Below are 26768 nucleotides of genomic sequence, written 5' to 3'. Positions count from 1 at the left end.
GAACAACTAAACAACAAAAAAATCCATGCACATGGAGCCTTAGAAACGATGAGACGGATAGGGCACTGCATCAAGGGAGTGATTGTAGTGTACTTGTTATGAGTGTCAGACTAGGATCTGGCTGATCAGGGTTCAAATCCCCTCTCTGCCATGAAACTCACTGGGTGACCTTGAGACAGTCATTCAGTCTATCCTGCTTAACAAGGTTGTTGGGAGGATGAAATGAGAACCATGTACCGTACATTACCATAAACTCTTTAAAAGGAAAGTGAGATATAAGTGTGATAAATAAATCATGCAATAAATAAACAAATGGGGCTTTCAATCTGGAAAGAGAGGAAGCAAGGGAAAGGCAATAAAATGGAGGCAGAGGTAAAGGGAGGAGAAATATTTACTTACTGCATTTAGGTAATTATTTCACTTCCGTTTACTTAAAACCTGTCAAGAATCAGACTGTGTAAGATCAGATCAGATCCTAAATACACCTGCTAGGGAGTAATTAAAGCCCCTTTGGGCTACACAGCTTGTAACGCTGAATAAATCTTCATTGGATGTGTGCCCTTTAATCCTATGTCTGCATTTATTATTATTATTATTATTATTATTATTATTATTATTAAATTCATAGCTGGCCCTTCAGCAGGTTCCCTTTACAAAAAAATGCAAGAAAATAAAATGTTGAAATACTACAGTAGAAAAGAGCAGTAAAGAAATTGTCAGACTCAACGAGATTGAAAACAAACACCAAGCGCCATAATAGCGACATATAGTGGATTAAAGCGGAAAGGTCTTTACTAAAATGACATCAAGGTAGGGATCAGGAGGACTTCCTCAAGGGGAGTATTCCATAGTCAAGGGGTCAACACCGAGAAGGCCCTTTCACGTAGAGCTCTTTTCCCCATTTCAGATGGCGGGGACACCAGAAGGAGGGCCTTTGCTGAAGATCTCAGCATGAGGGCAGGCAATTGGGGAGGCAGCCAGCCCCCCACCCCACCCCCAAGTCTCCCTCCCTCAAGCCTCACACAAAAACCAACATCTTGAACCTGAAAATTAATTGGCAGCTGGTGCAATTGACGAAGAAAAAGCATAATGCGACCATAGCGCCCAGTTGGGGTTAACAGCTCTGCAGCTCTATTTTGGACTAAGGTCACACCCACACATACATTTAAAGCAGCTGGCTTACCTCACACAAAATCCTAGGAACTGTAGTTTGTTAAAGGTGCTGGGAATTGTAGCATTGCAAGGGGTAAATAAGAGTTCCCAGGATTCTTTGTGGTCGGGGTGGGGAAAGGAAGCATGTACTTTAAGCGTGCAGTGTGGATGTGACCTAAATTCAGTTTCCATGCAGCCTTTAAAGGCAGCCCCACATATAAACAAATTACAGTAGTCTATTCTGGAGGTTCATCAGCAGGCAGGAGCAGCCAGGGCAGCAGCGCCGCCCATGCCCCAGACAGTTCTACTAGTAGGAATAGGAACACGGGTGGCATTGTGGTCTAAACCACTGAACCTCTTGGGCTTGCAGATCAGAAGGTTGGCGGTTCGAATCCCCACGACGGGGTGAGCTCCCGTCGCTCTGTCCCAGCTCTGCCAACCTAGCAATTCAAAAGTGCGCCAGTGCAAGGAGATAAATAGGTACCGCTGCGGCAGGAAGGCAAACAGGGTTTCCTTGCGCTCTGGCTTCTGTCACAGTGTCCCATTGCACCAGAAGTGGTTACGTCATGCCGGCCACATGACCCGGAAATCTGTCTGTGGACAAACGCCAGCTCCCTCGGCCTGAAAGTGAGATGAGCCACGCAACCCCATAGTCGCCTTTGACTGGACTTAACCGTCCAGGGGTCCTTTACCTTTTACCTACTAATAGGATTACTATGGTGCTGGAGGAGACTCTTGAGAGTCCCATGGACTGCAAGAAGATCAAACCTATCCATTCTTAAAGAAATCAGCCCTGAGTGCTCACTGGAAGGACAGATCCTGAAGTTGAGGCTCCAGTGCTTTGGCCACCTCATGAGAAGGGAAGACTCCCTGGAAAAGACCCTGATGTTGGGAAAGATGGAGGGCACAGGGAGAAGGGGACGACAGAGGATGAGATGGTTGGACAGTGTTCTCGAAGCTACTAACATGAGTTTGGCCAAACTGCGAGAGGCAGTGAAGGATAGGCGTGCCTGGCGTGCTCTGGTCCATGGGGTCACGAAGAGCCAGACACGACTGAACGACTGAACAACAACAACAGGATTACTGCAGCCTCACCAGCCTAAGGTGGTAACAGATGCTCCTTGCCAAGGAGAGGCAGTGTGGTGTAGTGGTTAGTGCGTCAGACTAAGACCTGGGAGATCAGGGTTCAAATTTCTTTTCAGGCATGACCTTGGGCTAGTCACTGCCTTGCAGCCTTAACCTACCTCACAGGGTTGTTGTAAGGATAAATGGGGAGAGGGGCCAAAATGTATGGCGCCCTGAGCTCCCTGGATAAAATGTGAGATACAAATGCAGTAATAAACAATCGGAGGCAACCTGTGCCTTGAACAATAATGATGGTTCAGTGAGCAAACAAACACAGCAAGCGAACAAACACAGGGTGCCAACTTCAATAAAATATGGGGGGGCACTGCCCCACATAATCAGTCACAACACACACACCATTTTGAATGCCAGTGGTCATCAACTTGGGGGAGGGGTGTCTCGGCCCCCTCAAATATTTTATTAAGGGGCTTAAAGGACCTCAGCCCCTAATACTTGGCTCCTATGAAATACATACATCAAAACCAGTATTTTAAAAAGCAAGTCTCTTAACAACAACAAGATTTCTTCTTTTGTGTCTCATCTTACTCGGTGCACTTGCCATTAAAAAAAATAAAATCGATGAAGAAGAAAAAGAAGAAAAACTAGATTAAGACAACCCTCCCACGCAAAAAGAAGGTCATGGAGATAATCAAGAGTCCAAGCCCCAGAAAGAATGACAGCGGTCGCCACGACCAGCACCATCGCCATGGCAGCAATGCAATTTACCTCCCCAGGTAAACAGGCGTCATTAACCCACAGAGGAGATTCCCTTCCCCCGCCCATCTCTAAGGGGTGGGCACATCCGAGGCTCGTGCCTTTCCGGCCCCCCCACCCCACCCTCGGCGCCGCCCCAGCCGGTGGCGATCTGCCGGGCGCCGCTAGATGGCACCTTCCCCTCGCCGAGCTAACACCCCTCCGGCTGCCCGCTCCTTAGGGCCGCCCCTGCGCGCGGCGGCGCCCACTGGGTTTGTTGCGCGAGGTGCAGCCGCTGCCGCCACTTCCCTGCCCACTCCTAAGAGGATGGCTCCTCCGGCTCGCCCTCTCCGACAGCCCGGCTGACGACCCTCCACCTCCTTCTCCTCCGCCGCCGCACACTTGGGCGGGAGGGCGCGCGCGCGCAACAGGCTTTCCGGCACCGGCGGTCCCCTCGCCCGTCCGGGGGAGGCCATGCGAGGCACCCCCTCGGTCCCCGGACCCAGCTGAGGCTGCTCGACGCCAGCCTCGCCCTTGATGCGCGCCCTGGGTACCCCTGGCCTGCCTGCTACCTCTCCGCGCGCCCCACCCAACCGCCCGCCCGTCCGTCCAGGCTGTGCGCGCCCTCCTCCCCGCTGGAGCCGGGCCCGAGCGGGGCGGGCGAGGGGATGCACCCGTGGAGAGAGGGCAGCGGGGCCGTCCGGGCAAGGGCATCTGAAGGAAAGGCGCCCGCCTAAGGGACGATGACGACGACGAGCGCCATGGACGCCGCCGAGCCCCAGGAGGGGGCGCGCCGGCCGCTCCAGGGGCCCCCCGACCCTCGCCATAAGTCGCCGCTGCCGCCCGTGATGGACGGCGAGGCCGCGGGGAGGCCCCTGGGGGTAGCCAGGTCGGGCTGCCAGCCCCCCGACGGCAGGTCGGAGCCCCCCACCCGGAAAGGCTCGGCGGCCCCCAGCAAAGCGGAGATGGCGCCGGCCACCGTGGCCGAGCAGATCGTGGCCGCCGACATCGCGTCCGCGGCTGCCGCCACCGCCAGCCCCGACGGCCCCGAGGGCACCTTCGTGCAGCGGCAGCTGGGGGCCATGCTCCAGCCGGCCGTCAACAAGTTCTCGCTCCGCATGTTCGGCAGCCACAAGGCGGTGGAGATCGAGCAGCAGAGGGTCAAGTCCGTCGGGTACTGGATCATCCATCCCTACAGCGATTTCAGGTAAGCGCGCGGTAGGGGGTAGGTTTCGGGCACCCCCACCCCAGGGACCCACTTCTCAACGGGGGTGGAGGTGGGTGCGCCCAGGAAGAAGGACCCGTGACCGACCGTGTCGTAGGAAATCAGAGCGCGGCGCGCGCGGGGCTGTCCAAGGTGCTGAATCCCTCTCGCTTGGAAGCGGCACTCGCCCTGGCCGGCCTCACTGTCTGAACGGCCAGACGGTGGTGGTTTGCTTTGGGCTGTCCTCGGGGCGGGAGCTTTTCCGAGCTGCTCTTAAAATAAAGCGCTGGGCGCATTCATGGCGTCATCGGCCTCTTCCACAACATTACCCTCACCAACTTCTCTTTAGCACCCCCCCCTCCTTGCAAGGCGAAAAGGGGGCGGGGGAAGGAGAGAGAGAGACATATATTCTTGAAGCAACAGGGCCAGCCACCCTTCCCAGGGCTATTTGGGCCACGTCTTCCCGTTGTTTACTTATTCATTTATTCGTTCTATTTATATCTCCTGCCATTCAGTTTACAGTAAAACTCCCTGGACAGATTCCGAATTATCCCCACTATTAAAAAGGCAGGAGGAGCAAGGGGGGTTTGGGGGGGGGGAGTGAGTCATCCCTGATCCACCAGACCAGGTGCTCTTATTTCACATCCTGCCTGCAAGAAAGCAAAGGTCTTAAGTTCCAACTTGACCGGTCTCTGTGTGCCTTGCCCATGCCATGCGTCCGGATTAACCAATCTGTGTTGGCCCTTGGTAACACAAATAAGGACCCCAGCTCTTGCTGTGGATGTAAAATGAAGGTTAAGAGGGTAGTGAGGGGGAGCCCGCAAACAGAGGCTGTAGTTCTGTGGTCAGAGCATCTGCCTTGCCTGCAAAAGGTCTCTGACAGCATCTCCAGGTAGTCCTGTCTGAAATCTTGGAGAGGCACTGCCAGTCAGTGTACACAGCACTGAGGTACATGGACCAATGGTCTGACTCAGTGTAGGGCACATTCCAATGTCCTCCTGCCTGCCTGTCATGGGTCCCTAGGCAGAGGAATCCTTCAGGGGGAAGGATCATAGCTCAGTGGTAAAACACATCCTTTAAGGATAATAATTTCATTATCTGTATACCCTGCTGCCCATATGACTGGGTCAGTCACCCCAGCCACTCTGGGCAGCTTCCAGTATATACAAAAAAATATAATAAAGCATTAAACAATGAAAACTCCCCTATACAGGGCTGCCTATAGATGTCTTCTAAAGGTTGAATAGTTACTTATCTCCTTGACATCGGACAGGAGGGCATTCCACAGGGTGGGTGCCACTACGGAGAAGGCCCTCTGCCTGGTTACATGTAACTTTACTTCTTGCAGTGTGGAAACTGTCAGAAGATGCTCAGAGCTAGAGCTCAGTGTTCAAGCTGAACAATGCGGGTGAAGACCCTCCTTCATGTATACAGGGCCAAGGCTGTTTGGCATCCTGTTTGGTGCATGCTCTGGTTATCTCCCGCTTGGACTACTGCAATGCGCTCTATGTGGGGCTACCTTTGATGGTGACCCGGAAGCTGCAATTAATCCAGAATGCTAGACTGGTGACTGGGAGTGGCCGCCGGGACCACATAACACCGGTCCTGAGAGATCTGCATTGGCTCCCAGTACGTTTCCGAGCACAATTCAAAGTGTTGGTGCTGACCTTTAAAGCCCTAAACGGCCTCGGTCCTGTATACCTGAAGGAGCGTCTCCACCCCCATCATTCAGCCCAGACACTGAGATCCAGTGCCGAGGGCCTTCTGTCAGTTCCCTCACTGAGAGAAGCAAAACTACAGGGAACCAGGCAGAGGGCCTTCTCGGTAGTGGCGCCCGCCCTGTGGAACGCCCTCCCATCACAGGTCAAGGAAATAAACAACTACCTGATGTTCAGAAAAAACCTGAAGGCAAGCCCTTTTTAGGGAAGTTTTTAATGTTTGATATTTTTGTATTTGATTTCTGTTGGAAGCCGCCCAGAGTGGCTGGGGAAATCCAGCCAGATGGGCGGGGTACAAATAATAAATATTATTATTATTATTGCATGTCAAAGGTCCCAAGTTAAGACAACAACAACAACATCATTGACTTGTACCCCACCCATCTGACTTGGTTTTCCCAGCCACTCTGGGCGGCTTCCAACAGAGTATAAAAGAACACATAATACACCAGACATTGAAAGTTTCCCAATACAGGGCTGCAGAAGGTCATATACCGTATTGGCCCGAATATAAGCCGCACCCGCAAATAAGCCACATCTTTAAAATTCAAGGGGGGGGGGGAAAAGACAATACCCGGATACAAGCCGCTCCCTTAAAATTCTTCAGGCACTCACACCCGTTCCGTTTTACTGTATGTCTCTTTCAGCAATGGTATCGTAGAAGCCAATTTTTGTAAGGCTGTGAATTTAAGCCACACTTTTCACAGTCAGAATTTGGGGGGGGGGAAGTGAGGCTTATATTCAGGCCAATACGGTAGTTGTTTATCTCCTTGACACCTGATGGGAGGCTGTTCCACAGAAGGCCCTCTCCCTGCTTCCCTGTAACCTCACTTCTCGGAGTGAGGGGAATCTCCAGAAGGCCCTCGGAGTGGGACCTCAGTGTCCGGGCTGAACGATGGGGGGTGGAGACAATACTTCAGGTACCTTAGAGAATGCCTACTAGTTAGTACTGATAGCATTGAGCTAGATAGACCAACAATCTGACTTGTTATAACGCACCTTCCTCTTTTTAAAGGGTTGCAGGGCCGTCCTAGAAGAGCCTAGGCCAGGGGTGGAAAACCTCAGGCACAGGAGCCAAATGCAGCCCTCCAGGCCTCTCTATGCAGCCCCCAGACCCTCTCCCTAAGCCATGCCTCTCAGCTATCCTTTCAAACACCCTCCTCAAATATTTTGGCCTGGCTGGACTGAACCTTGAAGTAGGCCAGTGTTTCTTGCTTGCATGGGTGGATGTTGGAGGAGAGAGGAAAAAAATGTGTGTGTGTGCATGCATGCGCAGAAGCTTCTGACCTCTGAGTGGCTGGACTGCCACATATTGTACAAAAGCCAATTGTCACATCCATTGCCCTATCCACTTTTGTCCCAGGCCACGCCTACCTCCCCACCTCCATGCTCTCTCTGTATCCCCAAGCCACACCCCTCCTCGTAGGCCACGCCTCTCAGCAGCCCTGCTCCATATACCCCTCAAGTGACTTTGCCTGGCATGTAGCCCCACCCCCCACCCTCCCCGGAAGCTTTTACTAAGAGCCAATACGGCCATTGGCCAGGAAAATGTTCCCCCATCCCAGGCTTAGACTGCTGGCAGAAACAAGCCGATAGCTAGGAGCACAGTGTTTATGTGGGGATGGAGAGATGAGAAGTGACTAACATCTTTGTAATTCACTTGCATTTTGTGGCTGAGCGCCAGACACTTTTCTCCTTGCCAGAACATGCCATCTCCTTTTAACCTCCCAGAAGGTTAGAGCCAGGGGGTGGCCGAGGCCCCTTTCGGCTGGTGGGATGGAAGGCAGGGAGCTGAACAGTAGGTGGCGCCAGAGCCGACGGCAGGCAGAGGAGCTAGATAATTCTAGATTCTAGTTTTGTCCCACTCTCCTCCTCTTCCCCCTTACAAGGGGCAACGCTGAGACTAAGGAGGTAGAGGAAGCTGGCAGGCAGGACCACCTCCATGGACTGGATGAAGGTAAGGAGGCCACAGGTGGGGCACTGGCTGAGGGCAGACTGAGCTTGGTGGGGCACTGCCCCATTTGCCCTCATGGACCAGCCTCCCTTTTCTGGACTGGGACCAGGTTCAGATGCCTGTTTAACTTGTGAAGCCCACTGGGTGGCCTCAGGCCAATCATGATCTCTCAATTTGGCCTACCTCACTGTGAAGGTGAAAGGGTGGGGTGGGGTGGGGGTCCTGCTGGCTACTATGAGCTCTTAGAGCAGTTTCCTAAACTTGGGCCTCCAGCTACAGTTGGACTACAGTTCCCATCAGCCCTGGCTAGCAAGACCAGTCATCAGGGATGATGGGAACTGTGGTCCAAAAAATAGCTGGAGGCCCAAGTTTGGGAAACCCTGTCTTAGAGGAAGGTAGTAAAATGTTTTAAAAATAATAATCAAACTTTACATGTAGGTAGATGAACCTGTTGCATTCAATACATTGCTGGATTCCAACTCCCATCTTCCCTAGCCAACATGTCCAATGGTCATGGGTGATAGGAGTTGTAATCCAGCAACATATGGAGGGCCACAAGTTCTGCACCTTGGAGGTAGGGGGTAACATGGAGAGTGCCCAGCAAACAAACAGTCAAGGAGGCTGCTGTGGAGGGATAGCTCTATAGTAGAGCACTCTCTCTACATGTAGATAGCCTCAGACTCAATCCCTAGCATCTCCTGTAGGGCTGGGGATGTTCTCTGTTACTAAAACCCCAGAGAACTGCTGCCAGTCAGTTCTGGGAGACTGGGGAGGGAGGGGAGCTGCCCTTCGCAGGAAGAGGAGATTCCCTGGATTCTTCAGCAGCGTGCCTCATCTCGGCCTCTTGGGTCCCCCCGCCTCTCCAGCCTCCGCTTCTGCCTCTGGTTCTGAACTGCTCTCCGATACAGACTCTTCCTGCTCACTAAACCCTGTTACCTCTTCAGTTTCAGATACCTCCTGCTCCCAGTCCTCTCCTTCTGACTACTCATCACCATCCCGCCACCAACCCCCTGGCTCTGAGCCTTCTTCCCCTGGGGGCTCCCTTGGGGGGTCCCCAGCTGGTGCCTCCAGCCAGTCCATGACACCTGGAAGGGAATATGACCCTCCAGGGGAAAAAGGTCCCCCTGCTCAAGGCACAGGAATGATTCTCTAATGGTACACGGGTACCTCTAGCTCACCAGCTGTCTTTGGACTACAGCTTCCATTATCCCTGATCCTAGGCCGCACTGGCTGGGGCTGATGGGCATCGGAGTCCAACAATTTCTGGAGAGCCACAGGCTTCCCCACCCAGGAGCTACAGAAAAGAGGCTTGGTCAGCAGTGGAGTGGAAGGTGAAATCTCTTTCAAAGTTTGACTCCGAAAGCCTGAGGTCTAGAATGTTGGTAGTTTAAAAACAGGAAGGCGATGCAATTGTCGGGCTGCCAGGTTTCGCACCAGAATGATTGCCCATCTTGTGTTTGCATAACAAATCTGTGGCCATGTGGAAATACATGCGGCCTGCTTCCCTTGGTCTCACCGCCGTTCTCTGTATTCCAACAGCTTGAAGATTTCCGTATTTGGAACACCCTGAGCAACAGATGTGTTCACATGTCAATAGAGACCAGGAACCATTTCACACACAGAGCAATTTCTCACAAACCAGAGTCAACACAAGTTGCCTTTTGGGGCAAAATAGTTGCGGGGTGTGTGTGTGTGTGTGTGTGTGAAAAAGAAGAAACAAGCAAGTTGTTTTAATATAATAGCAAAGGTGGATATTAATACATAGTCAGTGGTCAGAGATGATGGGAGCCACAGGTTCTCCACCCCATGTCCCACCCTATTAGGTCCAGTTACAGGTGGGTAACCGTGTTGGTCTGCCATAGTCGAAACAAAATAGAAAATTCTTTCCAGTAGCACCTTAGAGACCAACTGAGTTTGTTCTTGGTATGAGCTTTCGTGTGCATGCTGGAAAGAATTTTCTATTTTGTTTCCACCCTATTAAGGTATGCCAACCACACAAAAATCGTAACCGGCTGATAGTCTCAATTTTGCATCATTTTTACATATAAACAGATATAATATAAAACTAGAACGTAATTATACATGAAAGTTGCCACAGAGGGTATGATAGATGTTGTGGAGCATGACAGATGTTGTAGAGGCTGGCGATGGCAGTATGTGGAAGGCCACAGTTTTTCCAGCCTTGCTTTACCACCAAGGAATTCCAGATCAGGAATCCTGGGAGTAAATGAGCGAATCAAAAGCAGTCCAAGGTATGCAAACAGGTATGCAAACCTATTACTTTTTTTGGTGTGTGCATAATATATTAAGCTTGACCGAACTGCTTAGTAGCGTGATTTGGGTGCATTTGCAGAGGGCATTCAAGCCTTGCCGGAGCAAGTCTTCCTGGATTCCTTCTCCCTGAAGTGCTAGCTTTCTATGGACAGGCATGCATGCAGGTTTTATTTTTGTTTTGCTTTTAATGTGGGGATTGGGGAAGCTGTCGATTCCATGACCGCCCCTCTACCTGCAATCTGCAAAGAAACAATTCCTCCCTCTCACCTCTCTAGATTAGAGGTTGCCTCTATTCAGAACATACCCACTGAAATAAATGAACTTAAGCTAGTCAATAGGTCTCCTCTGAGTAGGGCTTAGTTGGACACAATCCTGGCTACTAGCTTATTGAGCTTTCATAAGCAGCTTCCAATATATGTCTCCATCTCCCAGCATATTCCTGCCCCCATGAGGACTAGGAACCTGCTTTTAAGTTGCAGGACCCTTGATGCTCACAGAGTCTTGGTTTCTTAAACAGCTAATATGCAGAATGCTTACAGACCTGCCGGTGGCTGGCTATATACCCAGACACTGTTTTGGACCAGCACCTAATTTTATGTGAATTGCTAGCCTGTGGATTTGTGTGGATTAACCTGTCCAGGTTCAGACATAGCAAGTAACTGTGTCTCAGGACATAGGAATTTGCCTTCAACTGAGTCAGACCATTGGTCCATCTAGATCAGCATTGTCTACACTGACTGGCAGCAGCTCTGTTCAGGATTGCAGGCTGGGTTCTCTCCCAGCCCTATCTGGAGAAATTGGAACCTGGGACCTTCTGCATGCAAAGCAGGTGCTTGACCGCTGAGCCACGGTCCTTCCTCATGAATTTGCACCAAAGAGTCAGTCTCTTATCTGAGCAACGTTAACCCCAGGGTACCAGTAAGAGACACTTGCCTCCCTGGCATCTGGCACAGCAGGAACCTGGGAATTGCCAAAAGGGAACTGGGGATTTAGTTGGCACAGAGAAGGGAATCCCACGGCAGCAGTCTCAGTCTGCCAGCTCAAGGCAATCCTGTAAAAGGGAACCTGCGAAAAAGTCACATGAGCGGAAATTTCTAGGGCCTGCGAAAATGAGCTCACCCTTCACGAGAAGGCTGGGGATGGCCTCCAACTTGCAAGGACTAATTCCAGCATTCTCCTAGTTCTGTCCCTTGGTTCCTTCCCATATGCCCATGGAACGTTGTGTCCAAATTTGAAGTAAATCGGTCAGGCGGTTACGGAGAAAGGTGGTACTGCACAAACACCGCCTTTTACGATATATATATACATACACACACACACACACATACATATATACACACACATACACACACACATATATATGTATATATATATATATATATAGACTTTCTGGCTGCACAATCTTGGGGTTGTTTTTCAGTGTGGATTTCTACCCTCTCAGAATAAGTCAGGGGTGTCCTGAGATGGTGAAAAAGACTCTCTGCTTTTAACAGGAGATATTCAACAGGAGAAACTTCTTCCAACACTGCACGCTCTTTGCTGGGAAACGCTTCCCCTGATGGATTCTGGGAAACGGACAATATTAAGGGAAATTTCCTCTTTTATCAGTTTCACCTCACAGAGTGTTTGTTGTGGGGGAGGAAGGGAAAGGAGAATGTTAGCCGCTTTGAGACTCCTTCGGGTAGTGAAAAGCGGGATATCAAATCCAAACTCTTCTTCTTCTTCTTCTTCTAAACTAGCAGTTCGAAAGCATGCAGTGCAAGTAGATAAATAGGTACCGCTCTGGCGGGAAGGTAAACGGTGTTTCCATGCGCTGCTCTGGTTCGCCAGAAGTGGCTTAGTCATGCTGGCCACATGACCCGGAAGCTGTATGCCGGCTCCCTCGGCCAGTAAAGCGAGATGAGCGCCGCAACCCCAGAGTCGTCCTCAACTGGACCTAATGGTCAGGGGTCCCTTTACCTTTTTACCTTTACCTTTAAGTTAGATCAGGTCTTGTCACCCACTAGGAGAAGCTTGACATTATAAGAGCAATGGACAGAAATGCTTGGCTTGACTCCCATAATCCTTTGCTCGCTCCGCTCAGCGTACAGAGGAATTCTCATTGTCTCCAGGCCTTGTTCATTGATCTTCAACAGATGGTATGTTACAGGGCAAAGGCTTTTGACCTTCTCCTTAGGATGAAACATGAAATAGGATTAAATCGTTGCTGATCGCGTAATGATCTTTGGTCAATAAACACATGGCTTTCTCAGTGTATTAAATCTTTGAGCCCTTAACAAAAACGAAAAGCCAACTGGCAGATGGAGACTGTAATTCACAAAGAAAGCTCCTCTGAATAAATGGCTGAGAATGACAAGCCTTTCTTTCTTTTTATTTCTGTGATCTATAGGCTGATTAATTGATTTACACTTTTGATGGAAGAGCAGTGAAGGTACAGGGAAGTGCTATCCCTTTGATGCCCCTCTGCACACCCACCCCGTCCAATCCTTGTGACTCAAAAGAGAGAGAGTTAAGAAAGAAGAGAATAAGACTGGAGAAAAATCTCACGAGAGCAGGAACACTAGAGCCCTGCAAATTCAGCTTCAGTGCTTGGGGAGAGCATCAGAAACCTATGAAACAACTATAAGGTTAGGTAGTGTGGGAATGTTTAGGAGTATGGATGAGTATATATTATTTATATATCTCAATCCCAGCTTGTGTGAGCAAGCTCCAAACTTCGCAGAGTTACATTCCCTTTTTAAAACACAGCAAAAAACGTTTGCATAGGCTTGCTTAAGCCAGCTATATTCCTGGTATATTTCCCCTTGTTCCCTCTTAAAAGCAAAAAGACACAATACAGTACTGATTATTAGATATAATAGAGTTTACTCACGGACATCCAAGAGTCACAGTACAGGCTTCAAGGAGGCATATAAACTTAGATAAATGTATTTACATGTGGTGAAGCTGCTTCCATAAGGGAACAGCCTTCACCCCTGCTTCTCTCAGCTGCAGGCTGAGAGAGCATCCTGCTTCTTCAAAAGATGAGGCAAAATGGGCAGTGATCTTTGGGATGTGGTTCCCAGGTAAGACCACACCTACTTCTGGTTCCTGTAACTCAGTCCAGGTAAACAGGAAGTTAAGCCTGGAGGACTGAGTTACCTTCATGTCCTCTCTAGGAGTGTTGTGTTTGGCTGCTCTGTGTTTACATCCCACAGGTAGGGTGCCTCTGAGTGCGTCCAGAGTGCATTTGCCACTCCACTGTGTAATCACTACCTCTGACGATCCCAGTCTGGGGAGAGGGAGCACGCTCTCTCACAGAAAAGGAATCAGGGGCTTAGAAACGACCTGCAACAAAAGGGATGGAGTGCTCCTGTTCAGGGTTTTAGCCAGCCATACCCTTTCCCACATACTCCATTCCTCCCTCCCTCCTGCTTTCCACTCCACCTGTGGTAGAGTCCACAATTTGAGACCACTGAGCATGCTCAGTCCACATTTGGGCAGATTTGAGTCCCCTCCTCTTTTAGGCTCCCCCCCTATATTGGAGGGTCATTCTGTAAACCTTGGGGTTCCCCCAGACCTGTTGATACCCTACCCCCTTGTGCCTCGAGGGTGGCTTTTCGGAACTACATAGAAATGAAGCAAATTTGAACCTGCTGTTATTGTTATTGTTGTTGTTATTACCACTACTGCTAATACCAGTGGGGTTTTGGGGGAAGAAAAATAGGTGCCAGTAAACACCATGCCCTCCGTCACCTGTGCCACTACCCCCGCTTGCCCGCTCCCCCCCCCCGCATCTTTTCCACTTCCTCCACCACCACTTCCCACAACTGCGGGCACAGCCTCCTGGGGGGGCTTTAGCACGACCCTTACAATCATCAAAGCACCTTCCAGGAAGGTGCCCGCCAATCGTAAATAGGCCGCGCCAGTGCAGATGCGGTATAGAAATAAAATTAACAACAACAACAACAACAACAACAACAACAACAACAACAACAACAACAACAAGTTGCAGTGTAAAAATAAAACAGCGCCGAGATTCCATTGTGGTGACAGTAAACTAGGTTTTAAGGTGCTATTTGGCAACCAGCCTATGTATCTGAGTTTCTGACCCTGCCATGTACGCATACCCTCCAACATTTATCCGATGAAAATAGGGACGTCCAGTGCTATTTTTCTATAAAAAGAGGTGCTGCAACTCACCACAAACACCTCCCTTGTTCTCTTAGAATGGCAATAGCGCCATGGGTGTAGTCAAGAGGGGGCAACTGCCCCCCCAAGCAATAAAAATCGATAAAAATACAAAACTAACTGAGGTTCTGCCCCCACCCCCCAACAAAAGCCTGCCCTCCAACAAAAATCCTGGCTACGCCCATGAATAGCACCCCCCTGAGAGGTGCCAGAACTGAGTTCTGGCGAGTACTGGCTGAAAAAAAAAGCTCCGGGGCATCCTATTCCATACCCTCCGCCATTTCTCCGATGAAAATAGGGACACCCTACCATCCTCTCCAACGTTCTTCCAATTAAAATAGGGACGTCCAAAGGAAAAGCGGGACATTCCAGGATTAAATCATAAACCAGGACGGCTTCAGTAAACCTGGGACTGTCCCTGGAAAACAGGGACACTTGGAGTGTCTTGTGTATGTCCTTTACCCAAAACCCTCAAGGGAATTTCTGGCAGACCCTCTTTCCCTCCTTGCTTCTACTCCCTTTGCAGGTTCTACTGGGACTTGATCATGTTGCTCCTCATGGTTGGCAACCTCATCATCTTGCCCGTGGGCATCACGTTTTTCAAGGACGAGAACACCCCTCCGTGGATCGTCTTCAACGTCCTCTCGGACACCTTCTTCCTGGCTGACCTGGTCCTGAACTTCCGCACGGGCATCGTGGTGGAAGACAACACCGAGATCATCCTGGACCCTCACACCATCAAGATGAAGTACCTGAAGACCTGGTTCCTGGTGGACTTTGTCTCCTCCATCCCCGTCGACTACATCTTCCTCATCGTGGACCTGGAGACCCAGGTGGACTCCGACGTCTACAAGACGGCGAGGGCGCTGCGCATCGTCCGCTTCACCAAGATCCTCAGCCTCCTGCGCCTCCTGCGCCTCTCCCGCCTCATCCGTTACATCCATCAGTGGGAGGAGGTGAGTCAACATCAGGACCACTGCACCATGTGACTCCGGCCAAGGTAGATGCAAAAGTATGGTGGCCCAACAGGTTGGGCTTCTTGATAGGCCTCCCACTTTACCAGCAACCCATGGCCTTCCATATGTAGCTTGATTGGGCTGCCTTCGGTTTCATAGCACTGGCTGAAATTAGTTTCCGGGCCCAATTCAAAGTACTGGTTTTGATCTATAAAGCCTTAAATGGCTCAGGACCACAAGACCTCAAGGACCACCTGCCCGGACCCTGAGATCATATACTGAGGCCCTCCTTCGCGTGCCTCCTCCTTGAGAGGTCCGGAGGGTGGCAACACAAGAACAGGGCCTTCTCTGCAGTGGCTCTCTGTCTGTGGAATGCTCTCCCCAGGGAAGTTCGCCTGGCTCCTTCATTACACACCTTTAGGAACCCAGGCAAAAATGTTCCTTTTTAACCAGGCTTTTGGTTGATCTGTTTGACATCCTATATATTTTAAAATGTGACTCTTTTCTGGGGGGGCGGGGCTGTTATTGGGTTGTTGTTTTTATTCTGATTATATATGTTGTGATCTTTTCTGTGAACCACCCTGAAACCTCCGGGTATAGGGCAGGGCAGTATATAAACATTATTATTATTATTATTATTATTATTATTATTATTATTATTATTATTATTATATTGTGATCTGGTTGTTGCTGGACTATGATTCGCACAACCCTCTGGCATCCTCAATTAATTAAATAATCAAGATTCCCCCACTGCCCATCACAAGATTTATATACCACTTGATTGTAATAAAAGCTCAGAACAGTTTGCAAAAGGAATAAGGTGATTAAATTGTCATTAATAAAAACAAACAGCTAAAAACAACTAAACTTTCAAAAAGAAAGAAAGAAAGAAAGAAAGAAAGAAAGAAAGAAAGAAAGAAAGAAAGAATCCAGATTAGACCCGCCATGAAGCATCTTTCTCATTTCCTAAGGGAAATATCACAGTTTTGTGAGCTCACCCAAGCCCAAACTCCCTTAGAGGTGTCTGTCCCATGAACCTCCACAGATGTGTATTATTATTGCTGTGGTTGTTACAATTAATTTGTTAATTGCCTTCTAAACCACCGTCTCAAGGTTATTCACACGTAAGACAATAAAAAACAACGAGCGTATTTAAAGTGAGACTAAAACCAGAACAGGACGCGGGTGGCGCTGTGGGTTAAACCACAGAGCCTAGGGCTTGCTGATCAGAAGGTCGGCGGTTTGAATCCCTGCGACGGGGTGAGCTCCCGTTGCTCAGTCCCTGTTCCTGCCAACCCAGCAGTTCGAAAGCACGTCAAAGTGCAAGTAGATAAATAGGTACCGCTCCGGTGGGAAGGTAAACGGTGTTTCCGTGTGCTGCTCTGGTTCGCCAGAAGCGGCTTAGTCATGCTGGCCACATGACCCAGAAGCTGCCTGCGGACAAACGCCGGCTCCCTTGGCCTATAGAGCGAGATGAGCGCCTCAACCCCAGAGTTGTCTGTGACTGGACCTAATGGTCAGGGGTACCTTTAAAACCCGAACAAGCGGTCCACTCTCGTGGCCATGCAGCCGAGAGACACCCCAGGCAGCCTCTGTCTCTCCTCTTACGGTCTGTCCCGGCTTTCTCTCCTCTTGTCCAGATCTTCCACATGACCTATGACCTGGCTAGCGCGGTCGTGCGGATCGTCAACCTCATTGGGATGATGCTCCTCCTCTGCCACTGGGACGGGTGTCTCCAGTTCCTGGTCCCCATGCTACAGGACTTCCCTGAGGACTGCTGGGTCTCCATCAACCACATGGTGGTAAGGGCCCCTCCACGGCATTCCTATAAACAGGCATAGCCAGGTTCAGACAGGCAAAGGTCTGACTGGTGTGGCTCAGTGTAAGGTTGCTTCCTATTTAAACCGGCCCTTAAATCAGCCCATAATTCTAGAACAGGATTTCCCCAAACTTGGGTTTCCAGCTGACTACAACTCCCATCATCCATAGCTAGCAAGGCTAGTGGTCAGGGATGATGGGAATTGTGATCCAAAAACAGCTGGGGACTCATGTTTGGGAGACACTGTTCTAGTTGATATATGGTCAAAACACCTCTGGCCATGTCACCCTTCCGAATTTTGACTTTCCTTTGAGCTCATAAGTCTAGAACAGGGTTTTCCAAACTTGGGTTTCCAGCTGCTTTTGGACAACTCCCATCATCGCTGGCTAGCAGGAGCAGTGGTCAGGGATGATGGGAATTGTAGTCTGAAAATGGTTGGAGATCCAAGTTTGGGAAACCCTGTTCTAGAACGATGAAAAGAAGTGGGTTTTTTTTAAAATAATAATAATAATTCAAGTGTGTGGTCACTTGGAGGTGATCTCTGTGGTTACCCTAGGTCAGTGTTTTTCAACCATGTTCCTGGTGATGTTGCCTGGTGTGCCGTGGGAAAAATTGAAATCAGCTTTGTGTTCAGCCAAACAGACCCAGGTTGCGCACTGAATAAAGTATTTTATAATTTTTCATATTTCTGTTTACTTACTATTTCATAATAAAGTAATTATAAAATACTTTCTTGTGTTTATTTGATTCCTATTCAAGAGAATTACTTTATATATAGTCAATATAGTCACAGAGTTAAATTTTTTAACATTTTCTAATGGTGGTGTGCCTCGTGATTTTTTTCATGAAACAAGTGTGCCTTTGCCCAAAAAAGGTTGAAAAACACTGCCCTAGGTAACCATACTGACCAGAAATGGCTGTTTCAATGGGCCTGTGCAGGTAAGACTGCTCCCACCTCCACAAATGTGCACACCGGCGACCGGCCTGTGCTGAAGCCCGCTTCTTTCTCCGCCCCACAGAATGACTCGTGGGGCAAGCAGTACTCCCACGCCCTCTTCAAGGCCATGAGCCACATGTTGTGCATCGGGTACGGGCAGCAGGCTCCTGAGGGCATGACGGACGTTTGGCTCACGATGCTGAGCATGATCGTGGGGGCCACCTGCTACGCCATGTTCATCGGCCATGCCACCGCCCTCATCCAGTCGCTGGACTCCTCTCGCCGCCAGTACCAGGAGAAGGTGAGCTGGGGGAGCCACTGCAGGGTTGCCCGGTTTTGCTGGTGTCTTGCAACATGCCTTGTGGGCAAGCTGAGCTCTTGCAAGGCTCACCTCGCCGGTCAGTTTCAAAGCAGGCCGGAAGCTGAGAGTTGCCATGCAATGCGGGAATAGTCAGCGTAGACCGGTCTGAGCTTGTTGGAGCAAGGGGTCTGACTCAGTCCAAGACTACTTCCCATGCTCCTATTTAATCAGGTCATTTATTCAGAACAATGAGGACTAGAACCTTAGGTTATATTTAGGGGAAAGGGGCGTAGCTCAGCGGTGGAGTGCATGCTATGCATGGAAAGGTCCCAAGGTTCGGTCCCCAGCATCTCCAGGTAGGAATGGCAGAGAGAACGCTCCCCGAAACCAGTCAGTCAGTACTGAGCTAGATGGATCCAAGGGTCAGTCGAGGGCAACTTCCCATGAATGGTGGAAGATTCAGGACTGACTAAAGGAAGTATGTCTTCATGCATGATGCAGTTCGCCTGTGGAACACATTGCCACAAGGTGTAGCGATGGCCAGCAGCTTGTTGCAAGAGGATTGGACACATTCAGCTATCAATGGCTGCCAGCCACAATGACTACAGTATTTTCTGTGTCCTCTGTCAGAGGCAGTATGCCTCTGTAGTTGCCAGGAATCCGAAGCAGGGAGAGTTGCTATTGCTTGTGGGCTTCTCCTACAGGCATCTGGTTGTCCACTGTGAGAGCAGGATCCTGGAACAGGTCACCTGGCTATTAGTCACAAGGGCCACAATTTGCCTCTTCTGTTGGAGGCAGGATGCCTCCGAACACCAGCTTCAATTCCCCAGAAGTGGGGAAGGCTGCTGTTGCACTCGGGTCCTGCTTGAGGGCTGTACCAATGAGGCATCTTGTTGGCCACCACGAGAGCTGTGGGATGTGATACAGAAGTAGCAGTCAAGTACAACATTCTTTGTTTTCCTAGAGTGGACATGCAAGGGGATGTTTGGTCCAGCCAGTCGGAACTTCCTGCTTCCTCCTGGACTGGGACATACTTCCTTTGCATGTGACTAGAGGCGAGCGTGACCTTACCTGTGCAGGTGACAAAAGCACAAGGCATGCAGCACTCTCTCTCTCTCTCTGACTTCCTCAATTGTTGGAGCAGCTTTATAGCAAGAGATGCTCTGTTAGCAACAAATAACACTGGGATTATCCCCATATGGGATTGATTAGGGTTACCAGGCGTCCCCGGTTCCCGGGGACAGTCCCCAGATTTGCAAATCTGTCCCTGGAAAACGTGGCAGCGGCAGCCTCAGCAGCCCAGAGCCAGCCTGTTAGCGCAGTTGGCTCTGGCCAGCTTCAGGAGCTTCTCGCTGACCACTGTGGTGGCGCCCACCATTTTTCCTGTGCCATGGCAGCGAGCAGCTCCTGAAGCCAGCCAGAGCCAGCTGCACTACCAGGCTGGCCCCTCCTGGGCAACGGTCACCCGCCCATGACTCCCCTGATCTGTCAAAACAAAGGGGGAAGGGGGAAGGAGATCGGGGAAGGCTTGGGAGTCATGAGTGGGCAGCAAGCCATTGCCCATTTTTTTATTAAAAAAAACTGCACATTTATGTTTCACAGGGTGTGAAAGAAGGGCTTTGCACCTTTATACAATATGCATGTGTGCTTGGGCCCAGGGTCTTTTGCCTCACCATCCCCACTACTGACTCCCTGTTGCTACTAGGCTTCAAAAAAAAAAGTGTCCCCGGTTTCATTGAAAAAAATCTGGTAACCATAGGATAGATCCACATGTATATACTTTGTAACTAAGTCTGCCTTCAGGGATCCAACTGTGAACTGAATGTGAGTAAACGGCTTTTATATACCTTAAACAAGATCATGGTGTGTTTATTCTTTTAAGGAGAATAAAAAGGAACTCAACAGAATTGTATAATAGTGAAAGGCTTCACCAAGCCTGCAACCAGCTACCCACTGTGCGTTTAAAAGGGGAATGTAAAACTCTGCTAAGTAAAGGAACTTGCCAGTGTAAGTTAGGAAGGATATTAATAAACAATATATCCTCTCCTGCCTCCCTGAACATTCCCACAAGAGCAGAACATTGGACTAAGTTGGGCGTCTGGCCTGATCCAGCTGGGCTCTTCTGACGATCCTCTCCCCTCGTCTCTCCTCCTAGTACAAGCAAGTGGAGCAATACATGTCCTTCCACAAGCTGCCGGGAGACACCCGCCAACGGATCCACGAGTACTACGAACACCGTTACCAAGGCAAGATGTTTGACGAGGAGAACATCCTGGGGGAGCTGAGCGAGCCTCTCAAAGAGGTACGTACCTGGGCAGCACCCATCTCTGGAGGGGGAGGAGGAGAGGTTGAGGAACAGGGATATGGAAAAGGGGATCCACAGCTCTTCACTGGAAAACAGCACCCATATAAGCTTGGGGGGGGGAGTCTTAATTGAACAAACTCATGCTGTTGTATGTGCACCAATCTCTGACAGTGGGATGCGGTGGCGCTGTGGTCTAAACCACTGAGCCTCTTGGGCTTGCCAATCAGAAGATCGGTGGTTCGAATCCCCGCAACAGGGTGAGCTCCCGTTGTTCTGTCCCAGCTCCTGCCAACCTAGCAGTTGGAAAACATGCCAGTGCGAGTAGATAAATACGTACCGCTCCGGCGGGAAGGTAAGTGGCGTTTTCGTGTGCTCTGGTTTCCGTCACAGTGTCCCGTTGCGCCTGAAGCGGTTTAGTCATGCTGGCTACATGACCCGGAAAGCTGTCTGTGGAGAAGTGCTGGCTCCCTCGGCCTGAAAGCGAGATAAGCTCCGCAACCCCATAGTCACCTTTGACTGGACTTAACCGGTCCAGGGGTCCTTTAAAAAGGTAAAGGGACTCCTGACCGTTAGGTCCAGTCATGGACGACTCTGGGGTTGCGGCGCTCATCTCGCTTTATTGGCCGAGGGAGCCAGCATACAGCTTCCGGGTCATGTGGCCAGCATGACTAAGCCACTTCTGGCTAACCAGAGCAGCGCACGGAAACGCCGTTTACCTTCCCGCCAGAGCGGTACCTATTTATCTACTTGCACTTTGACGTGCTTTTGAACTGCTAGGTTGGCAGGACCAGGGACTGAGCAACGGGAGCTCACCCCGTCGCGGGGATTTGAACCGCCAACCTTCTGATCGCCAAGCCCTAAGCTCTGTGGTTTACCTTTTACCTAATCTTTGACAAGTGAGATACACAACACTTGCCTACGTTTCTGTTTCCTTTGAAAGAAGTCAACGGAGACTATGGGGTCTTTAGGATATTCCTTTTTTCCCCCTACACACACATATAATAACCTGAGCATAGGTTGGAGGGGCTCACAGCACTGACGCTCTCACAGAGCTTGCTTCCACATTGGGTTTCCAAGGGGGCAGGGTGTCCCCAAAGCCCAGCACAGAGCAAGACATGTCTCTATGCCTTCCAGTTCCAGCAGCGCTCCAAAAACTCACACGATTCTCACGTGCAAAGGTTTTCTTCCTTTCTGATTTGTGACCTGCCCTGCCGCCCCCTTTTAGGAAATAATCAACTTCAATTGCCGCAACCTGGTGGCCAACATGCCGCTGTTTGCCAACGCCGACCCCAACTTCGTGACGGCCATGTTGACCAAGCTGCGCTTTGAGGTCTTCCAGCCGGGGGACTTCATCATCCGCGAAGGCACCGTGGGCAAAAAGATGTTCTTCATCCAACACGGCGTGGTCAGCATTCTGACTCGAGGCTCCAAAGAGATGAAGCTTTCAGATGGTTCCTACTTTGGGGGTAGGTTTTAGAGAGGTGGGGTGTTTTTTTGGGGTGGTGGTGGTGGTGAGGAACCAGCAAGCTCCAGAACATGGCTTTGTGTTTTTTCCCCAAATATATTTACACTTTCAAAATTCAAGCTCAAAGATGGCTGGTGAACTGGGGTTGCTGAATTGTGGAGGCAATAACCAGCATCCCCGCAAAATAATAATAATAATAATAATAATAATAATAATAATAATAATAATAATAATAATAATAATAATAATAATAATAATAATTTTTTATTTATACCCCGCCCTTCCCCGCCAAACCGGGCTCAGGGCGGCTAACACCAATAAAATCACAACAAAAACATAAAACAGTTCATTAAAATACAATATAAAACTAAATCTAAACTTCAGCCTCATTTTTAAGTAGCCCACCAATCACCCCAAAAGAACGAAACATCAGGGTTAAACTGAAACCAACCGAAAGGCTAGGTGGAACAGCTCTGTCTTGCAGGCCCTGCGGAAAGATGCCAAATCCCGCAGGGCCCTGGTCTCTTGTGCCAGACTGTTCCACCAAGTCGGGGCCAGTACTGAGAAGGCCCTGGCCCTAGTTGAAGCCAACCTAGCATCCTTGTGGCTCGGGACCTCCAACAAATTATTATTTGAGGACCTTAAGGTCCTACCTGGGACATACCAGGAGAGGCGGTCCCTTAGGTATGATGTATATGATGTAATATATGATGTTCAATGTGTGAGCGCCAATAATTTTGTAGCCCAACCAAGAACACCCGCACCGTTTTAATCCAATTTGCTCCCGTTTCCTACCATTCTTGGCAGCTGCTGTGTGGCAAATTTGATGTTGTTGCTGTTGATAGGTTCTACATGCTCTATCATCCAGCCAACTGGGGATCACATAGCCAACGTAACGACATCACGGCACCAAATAACCAATCAGGTTTGGCTATGTGAGAACATCACAAAGCCAAGTCAGAGAGAGGTAAATGCTTTCTGACCTCACTCTGAACGGTTAGGACTTTTTTTTTTTTTGGTCCCATTTTGCAACCTACTTGAATTAGCGCCAAAAGGGAAATAGGGAAAAGGTTTGGGTGAGCAGGTTGGCTTGAAAGGGGTCAGGTCCCCCCCCCCAAAAAAAAGCACACATGTGCTATTTGTGTCAGCTCCAGTAACTCCTTTTTGTAGAGGAGTATAAGAACAGTTCGGGCCTAAGATAGATGCAACAAGCTCTCCTCCCGAAACTGCCTCTCCCAGAGTTACCCTGGAGGCAACTGTTGCTCGCCATAGGTGATCGAGCGACAGGGTGCAAACCACTCCTGGCAAACACCTGAAACTGTTCCTGATTCCCATCACCTCGATTGGTCCCTGCAGAGATCTGCCTCCTGACCCGCGGCCGGCGTACGGCCAGCGTGCGTGCCGACACCTACTGCCGCCTCTACTCGCTCTCGGTGGACAACTTCAATGAAGTCCTGGAGGAATATCCCATGATGCGCCGGGCCTTCGAAACCGTCGCCATGGACCGACTGGACCGCATAGGTGAGACGTGTGGCTGGAGGCTATTGCTCACTTGGACCAACGCACTGGCTAGGACAGGGGTGGGGCCTCGTTCCCTTCTGGGCAGCCTTCTGGAGGAACACATGCCGGTGGAGGCTGGGACCAGGGGCAGAAGCAGGCAGGGTAACGGAAGTAAATCCTGCCGTTTGTACAGTAGGTTGGTTTCTACGCTCACAAAACGCCTCTATCCTGCATCCAGACCAGCAAAAGGCATGACTAGAGCTCATCATGGGCACATCCCAATCAGGGAGGAACACTCACAGAGGGTGTGGAGCTGGGCTGGTGAGGGGGGTGGCCTGGGAAGAATCTCTAGAGAGCCTTAGAGGCCAGCATTCAGCCTGAGGTTCTCCACTCCTGGCCTGGGGGTGGGGTGGGACTCTAGAAGTCAGAGGCACTGATTATGAAGCAAAAAAGCAAGCCACCTGCTTATCTCTCCCCCTTTTTTGCATAAATACACACTCCCTCTTTGTACCTCCAACACTTCAAAGGAAAAAATGGGGTGTTGGAGGGTACAAAGAGGGAGTGTGTATTTATGCAAAAAAAAAAAGGGAGAGATAAGCAGGTGGCTTGTTTTTTTGCTTCATAATTCACAAAAGCACGGCAGCCATTCGGGGCACTGTGATTTTGTGCCACAATTCCGCCCCCCCCCCGATAAAAGCGCTTTTTTCAGGCACAGTGCAAGATCGCAGCCCCAAAAAAGATTTTGGGGAGAAATTGCAGCACAAAATCGTACAAGAGATCACTGCGCCCCAAAGGGCAGCCATGCTCTTGCAAGAAAAAAACAGACGTCCCAGTTTTTTTCCGGGAGAGTTGAAGGATATGCCTCTTTCTGCCACACTCCTCTCTCAATTCCTCTCTTTTTGCCATCTCCTTCTCTCTCACTCCTTTCTGCTGCTCGCTTCGCTCTCACTCTCTTTTTGACCCTTCTCTCTTACTCTCTGGGTTGCATGCAGCTAAGCCTGGCTCTGAGCAGACCCATCAAAACTAATGAACCTAACTTTGGTCAACTAATGGGCCTACTCTAAACAAGAGGCAGCATCCTCTCCATCCCTCGTCCCCCTGCCCTTTGCCACCAGCACGAAATCCACCCCTGAGGTAGCCTGGCCAATCCTCTGGCACTGTGAAAAGTGGCTGTGTTTGCTTAAGGCCCAGCGTGGAAGCTCTTCCGCTGCTGTGCGCGGACATAATGTTGTTGTTGTTGTTGATGATGATGATAAATAATGCCCTTTTGCTCATTTTCCGGTGTCTCTCCAGGTAAAAAGAACTCCATCCTGTTGCGCAAGCGGGCCGAACACAGCTCCAGCTCCGTCAACCAAGAGATCATCCAGCAGATTGTGAAGCACGACCAGGACATGGCGCACAACATCCAAGAGCTGCAGCCAGTGGTGGCCGGGCGCGAGCTGAGCGGCAAAGCCGTGATCTGGGAGCCCCTGGTGCATGCTCCACTGCAGACCGCCGCCGCCACCACAAACGTAGCCATTGCCTTGACGCACCAGCAGAGCCTCGCGGCTCACATCTTCCTGCCCCCTTCTTCCGTAACCAGCCCTCTGTCCCCCGACGCCACCCTATACCCTCGCCAGCCCCGGCGCTCCCAGCCCAGCTTGGGCGGCTCACGCCCTTCGTCGGCCAGCTCTCCTGCCTCGGGGGCGCAGTCCCACTTACAGACGCCGGCGGTCGGGTCCCCGTCCTCCCCCATGGTCCAGTGCCCGTCGCCTTTGGAAAGCACTGGGCCCGGCGGCGTTCCTCTCGGACCCCCCATCCAGCAGCCCATACAGAAGGCGGAAGCTGGCCCAGGAGCAAGCCAGCCTCAGCTCTCCAAGTCCCACGGAGCCCTTGTCTCCACCTCGCTCCTGCAGCAGCCGGCGAGTGTTGCGGCCATCCCGCCCGGGCGGACTCTCCACTACAGCCTCTCGCGGGCCACCGGATCCCACATCTCCTTGTTTCTGCAGCCTCAGCAGCTGGTCAAACACCGCAGCACACAGGGCCTCTCGGCGGGCCGCCTCACCCAGGATGTCAGGCCGCTTTCGGCCTCCCAGCCTTCCTTGCCGAACCGGCTCACCCAGCCGGCGGACATAGGCCCCCCTCAGCAAGCCCGGAAATCAGCTGGGAACCTGACATACCGGTCGTCTCCTTCGGTCCCCGGGCTTCTAGCCAAGCCAGCCCCCGGAGCTGCCAGGCGTCCTGTTTCGCCCCAGCAGGCCGCTTCAGGGTCTAGCCAGTCCGTGAGCGGGCCGAGCACCCCGCAGTCGCCTGCCACCACCCCCCGCCACACGGCTGCCCCGTCCCGCAAAGGTTCTGTGGCGTTCAGCCCTGACGTGGACACTGGGAAAGCGAAGTTCACGTCCAACATGTGAGAGTCCAGGGCTGCGCTTTCTGGTGTCGGAAGGTCAGCCTTAGGGAAGGCAGGCCTGGGTGGGTGGGGGGACCCAGGGGGCTCGCCCAGAGATAAGGAAACGGGTACTTGGGCAATTCGCCGCCATCTCGGGGCAGGCTGTCCACCTGGAAAGTAGGCCTGATGGGTCTCTGAGCCATGACTGACTGGAGAGGGAGGGAGGGAGCTGTTCCCTCAACGAAAGCCCAACCTCCTCACTGCTGCCCTTCAGCTCCTTGCCAAAAGGCACCCACCAAGCCCCGTGCCACACCCACAGGGGGCAGGAAGCCAGGCCGCAAACCCCCTCAGCCACCGTTTGGTTGGAGACACTTGTCCCTGTGTCTCATCTCTGCCCTGCCCACTTTGGACATATTAGTGCCTCCACACACCCCATTTCCAGGCCTGCCCTTGACGGTGGGTTGTGTGGGCTTTGCCCCATATCAAAACCCCCCACAGGGCCAGTGAGGTGAGGAGAGGCAGCAGAAGGGGTTCACTTTTAATAAATTCTGGACTCCCCATTCCCTCAGCACAGCCTGTCTTTTTGAAGGCCCGGGGAAGGAGGCCGAACGACAGTCCCGGAAGTCTCCGGCCACACAAAATCTGCCTCCGACTTCCAGCGCTGGGCGGTGACAACATTGTGGACACTCCTGGATGAGTGCCGTGCCCCCCCCGCCCCCTGTCTCTCCCCCCGCCCTTGAGGGATATTTTTAACAAGGAGATATTTTATCTGGTCCTACTTCTCTTCCCCAACCCCGTTCTCAATTTGTGCAATATGAGATCTC

At 50.9% G+C, this 26768-nt stretch overlaps 1 protein-coding gene across 1 annotated transcript; it reads left to right on the top strand.

The window, feature by feature from the left end:
- The first annotated feature begins 3874 nt into the window (after positions 1-3874).
- Positions 3875-25969, top strand: HCN3 (hyperpolarization activated cyclic nucleotide gated potassium channel 3). Its single transcript, XM_033136324.1, has 8 exons — positions 3875-4177; positions 14817-15246; positions 16890-17051; positions 18088-18306; positions 20462-20608; positions 21837-22077; positions 23433-23597; positions 24870-25969. The coding sequence occupies exons 1-8, from the start codon at positions 3936-3938 to the stop codon at positions 25967-25969; spliced, it is 2706 nt and encodes a 901-aa protein (XP_032992215.1). The 5' UTR covers positions 3875-3935.
- Positions 25970-26768: the final 799 nt, after the last annotated feature.

The sequence above is a fragment of the Lacerta agilis genome, chromosome 17 (assembly GCF_009819535.1).
Source record: "Lacerta agilis isolate rLacAgi1 chromosome 17, rLacAgi1.pri, whole genome shotgun sequence".
Lineage (NCBI taxonomy): Eukaryota > Metazoa > Chordata > Lepidosauria > Squamata > Lacertidae > Lacerta > Lacerta agilis.
Note: the sequence above shows the minus strand (reverse complement) of the source record. Positions and strands in the feature narration are given on the sequence as shown.

Excerpts from the sequence above, each read along its gene's own strand:
- HCN3 (XM_033136324.1), top strand. The coding sequence starts at position 3,936 with ATGGCGCCGGCCACCGTGGCCGAGCAGATCGTGGCCGCCGACATCGCG. Across the intron at positions 17,052-18,087 it reads TCTCCATCAACCACATGGTG|AATGACTCGTGGGGCAAGCA; the intron begins GTAAGGGCCCCT and ends TCCGCCCCACAG. Across the intron at positions 23,598-24,869 it reads GGACCGACTGGACCGCATAG|GTAAAAAGAACTCCATCCTG; the intron begins GTGAGACGTGTG and ends GTGTCTCTCCAG.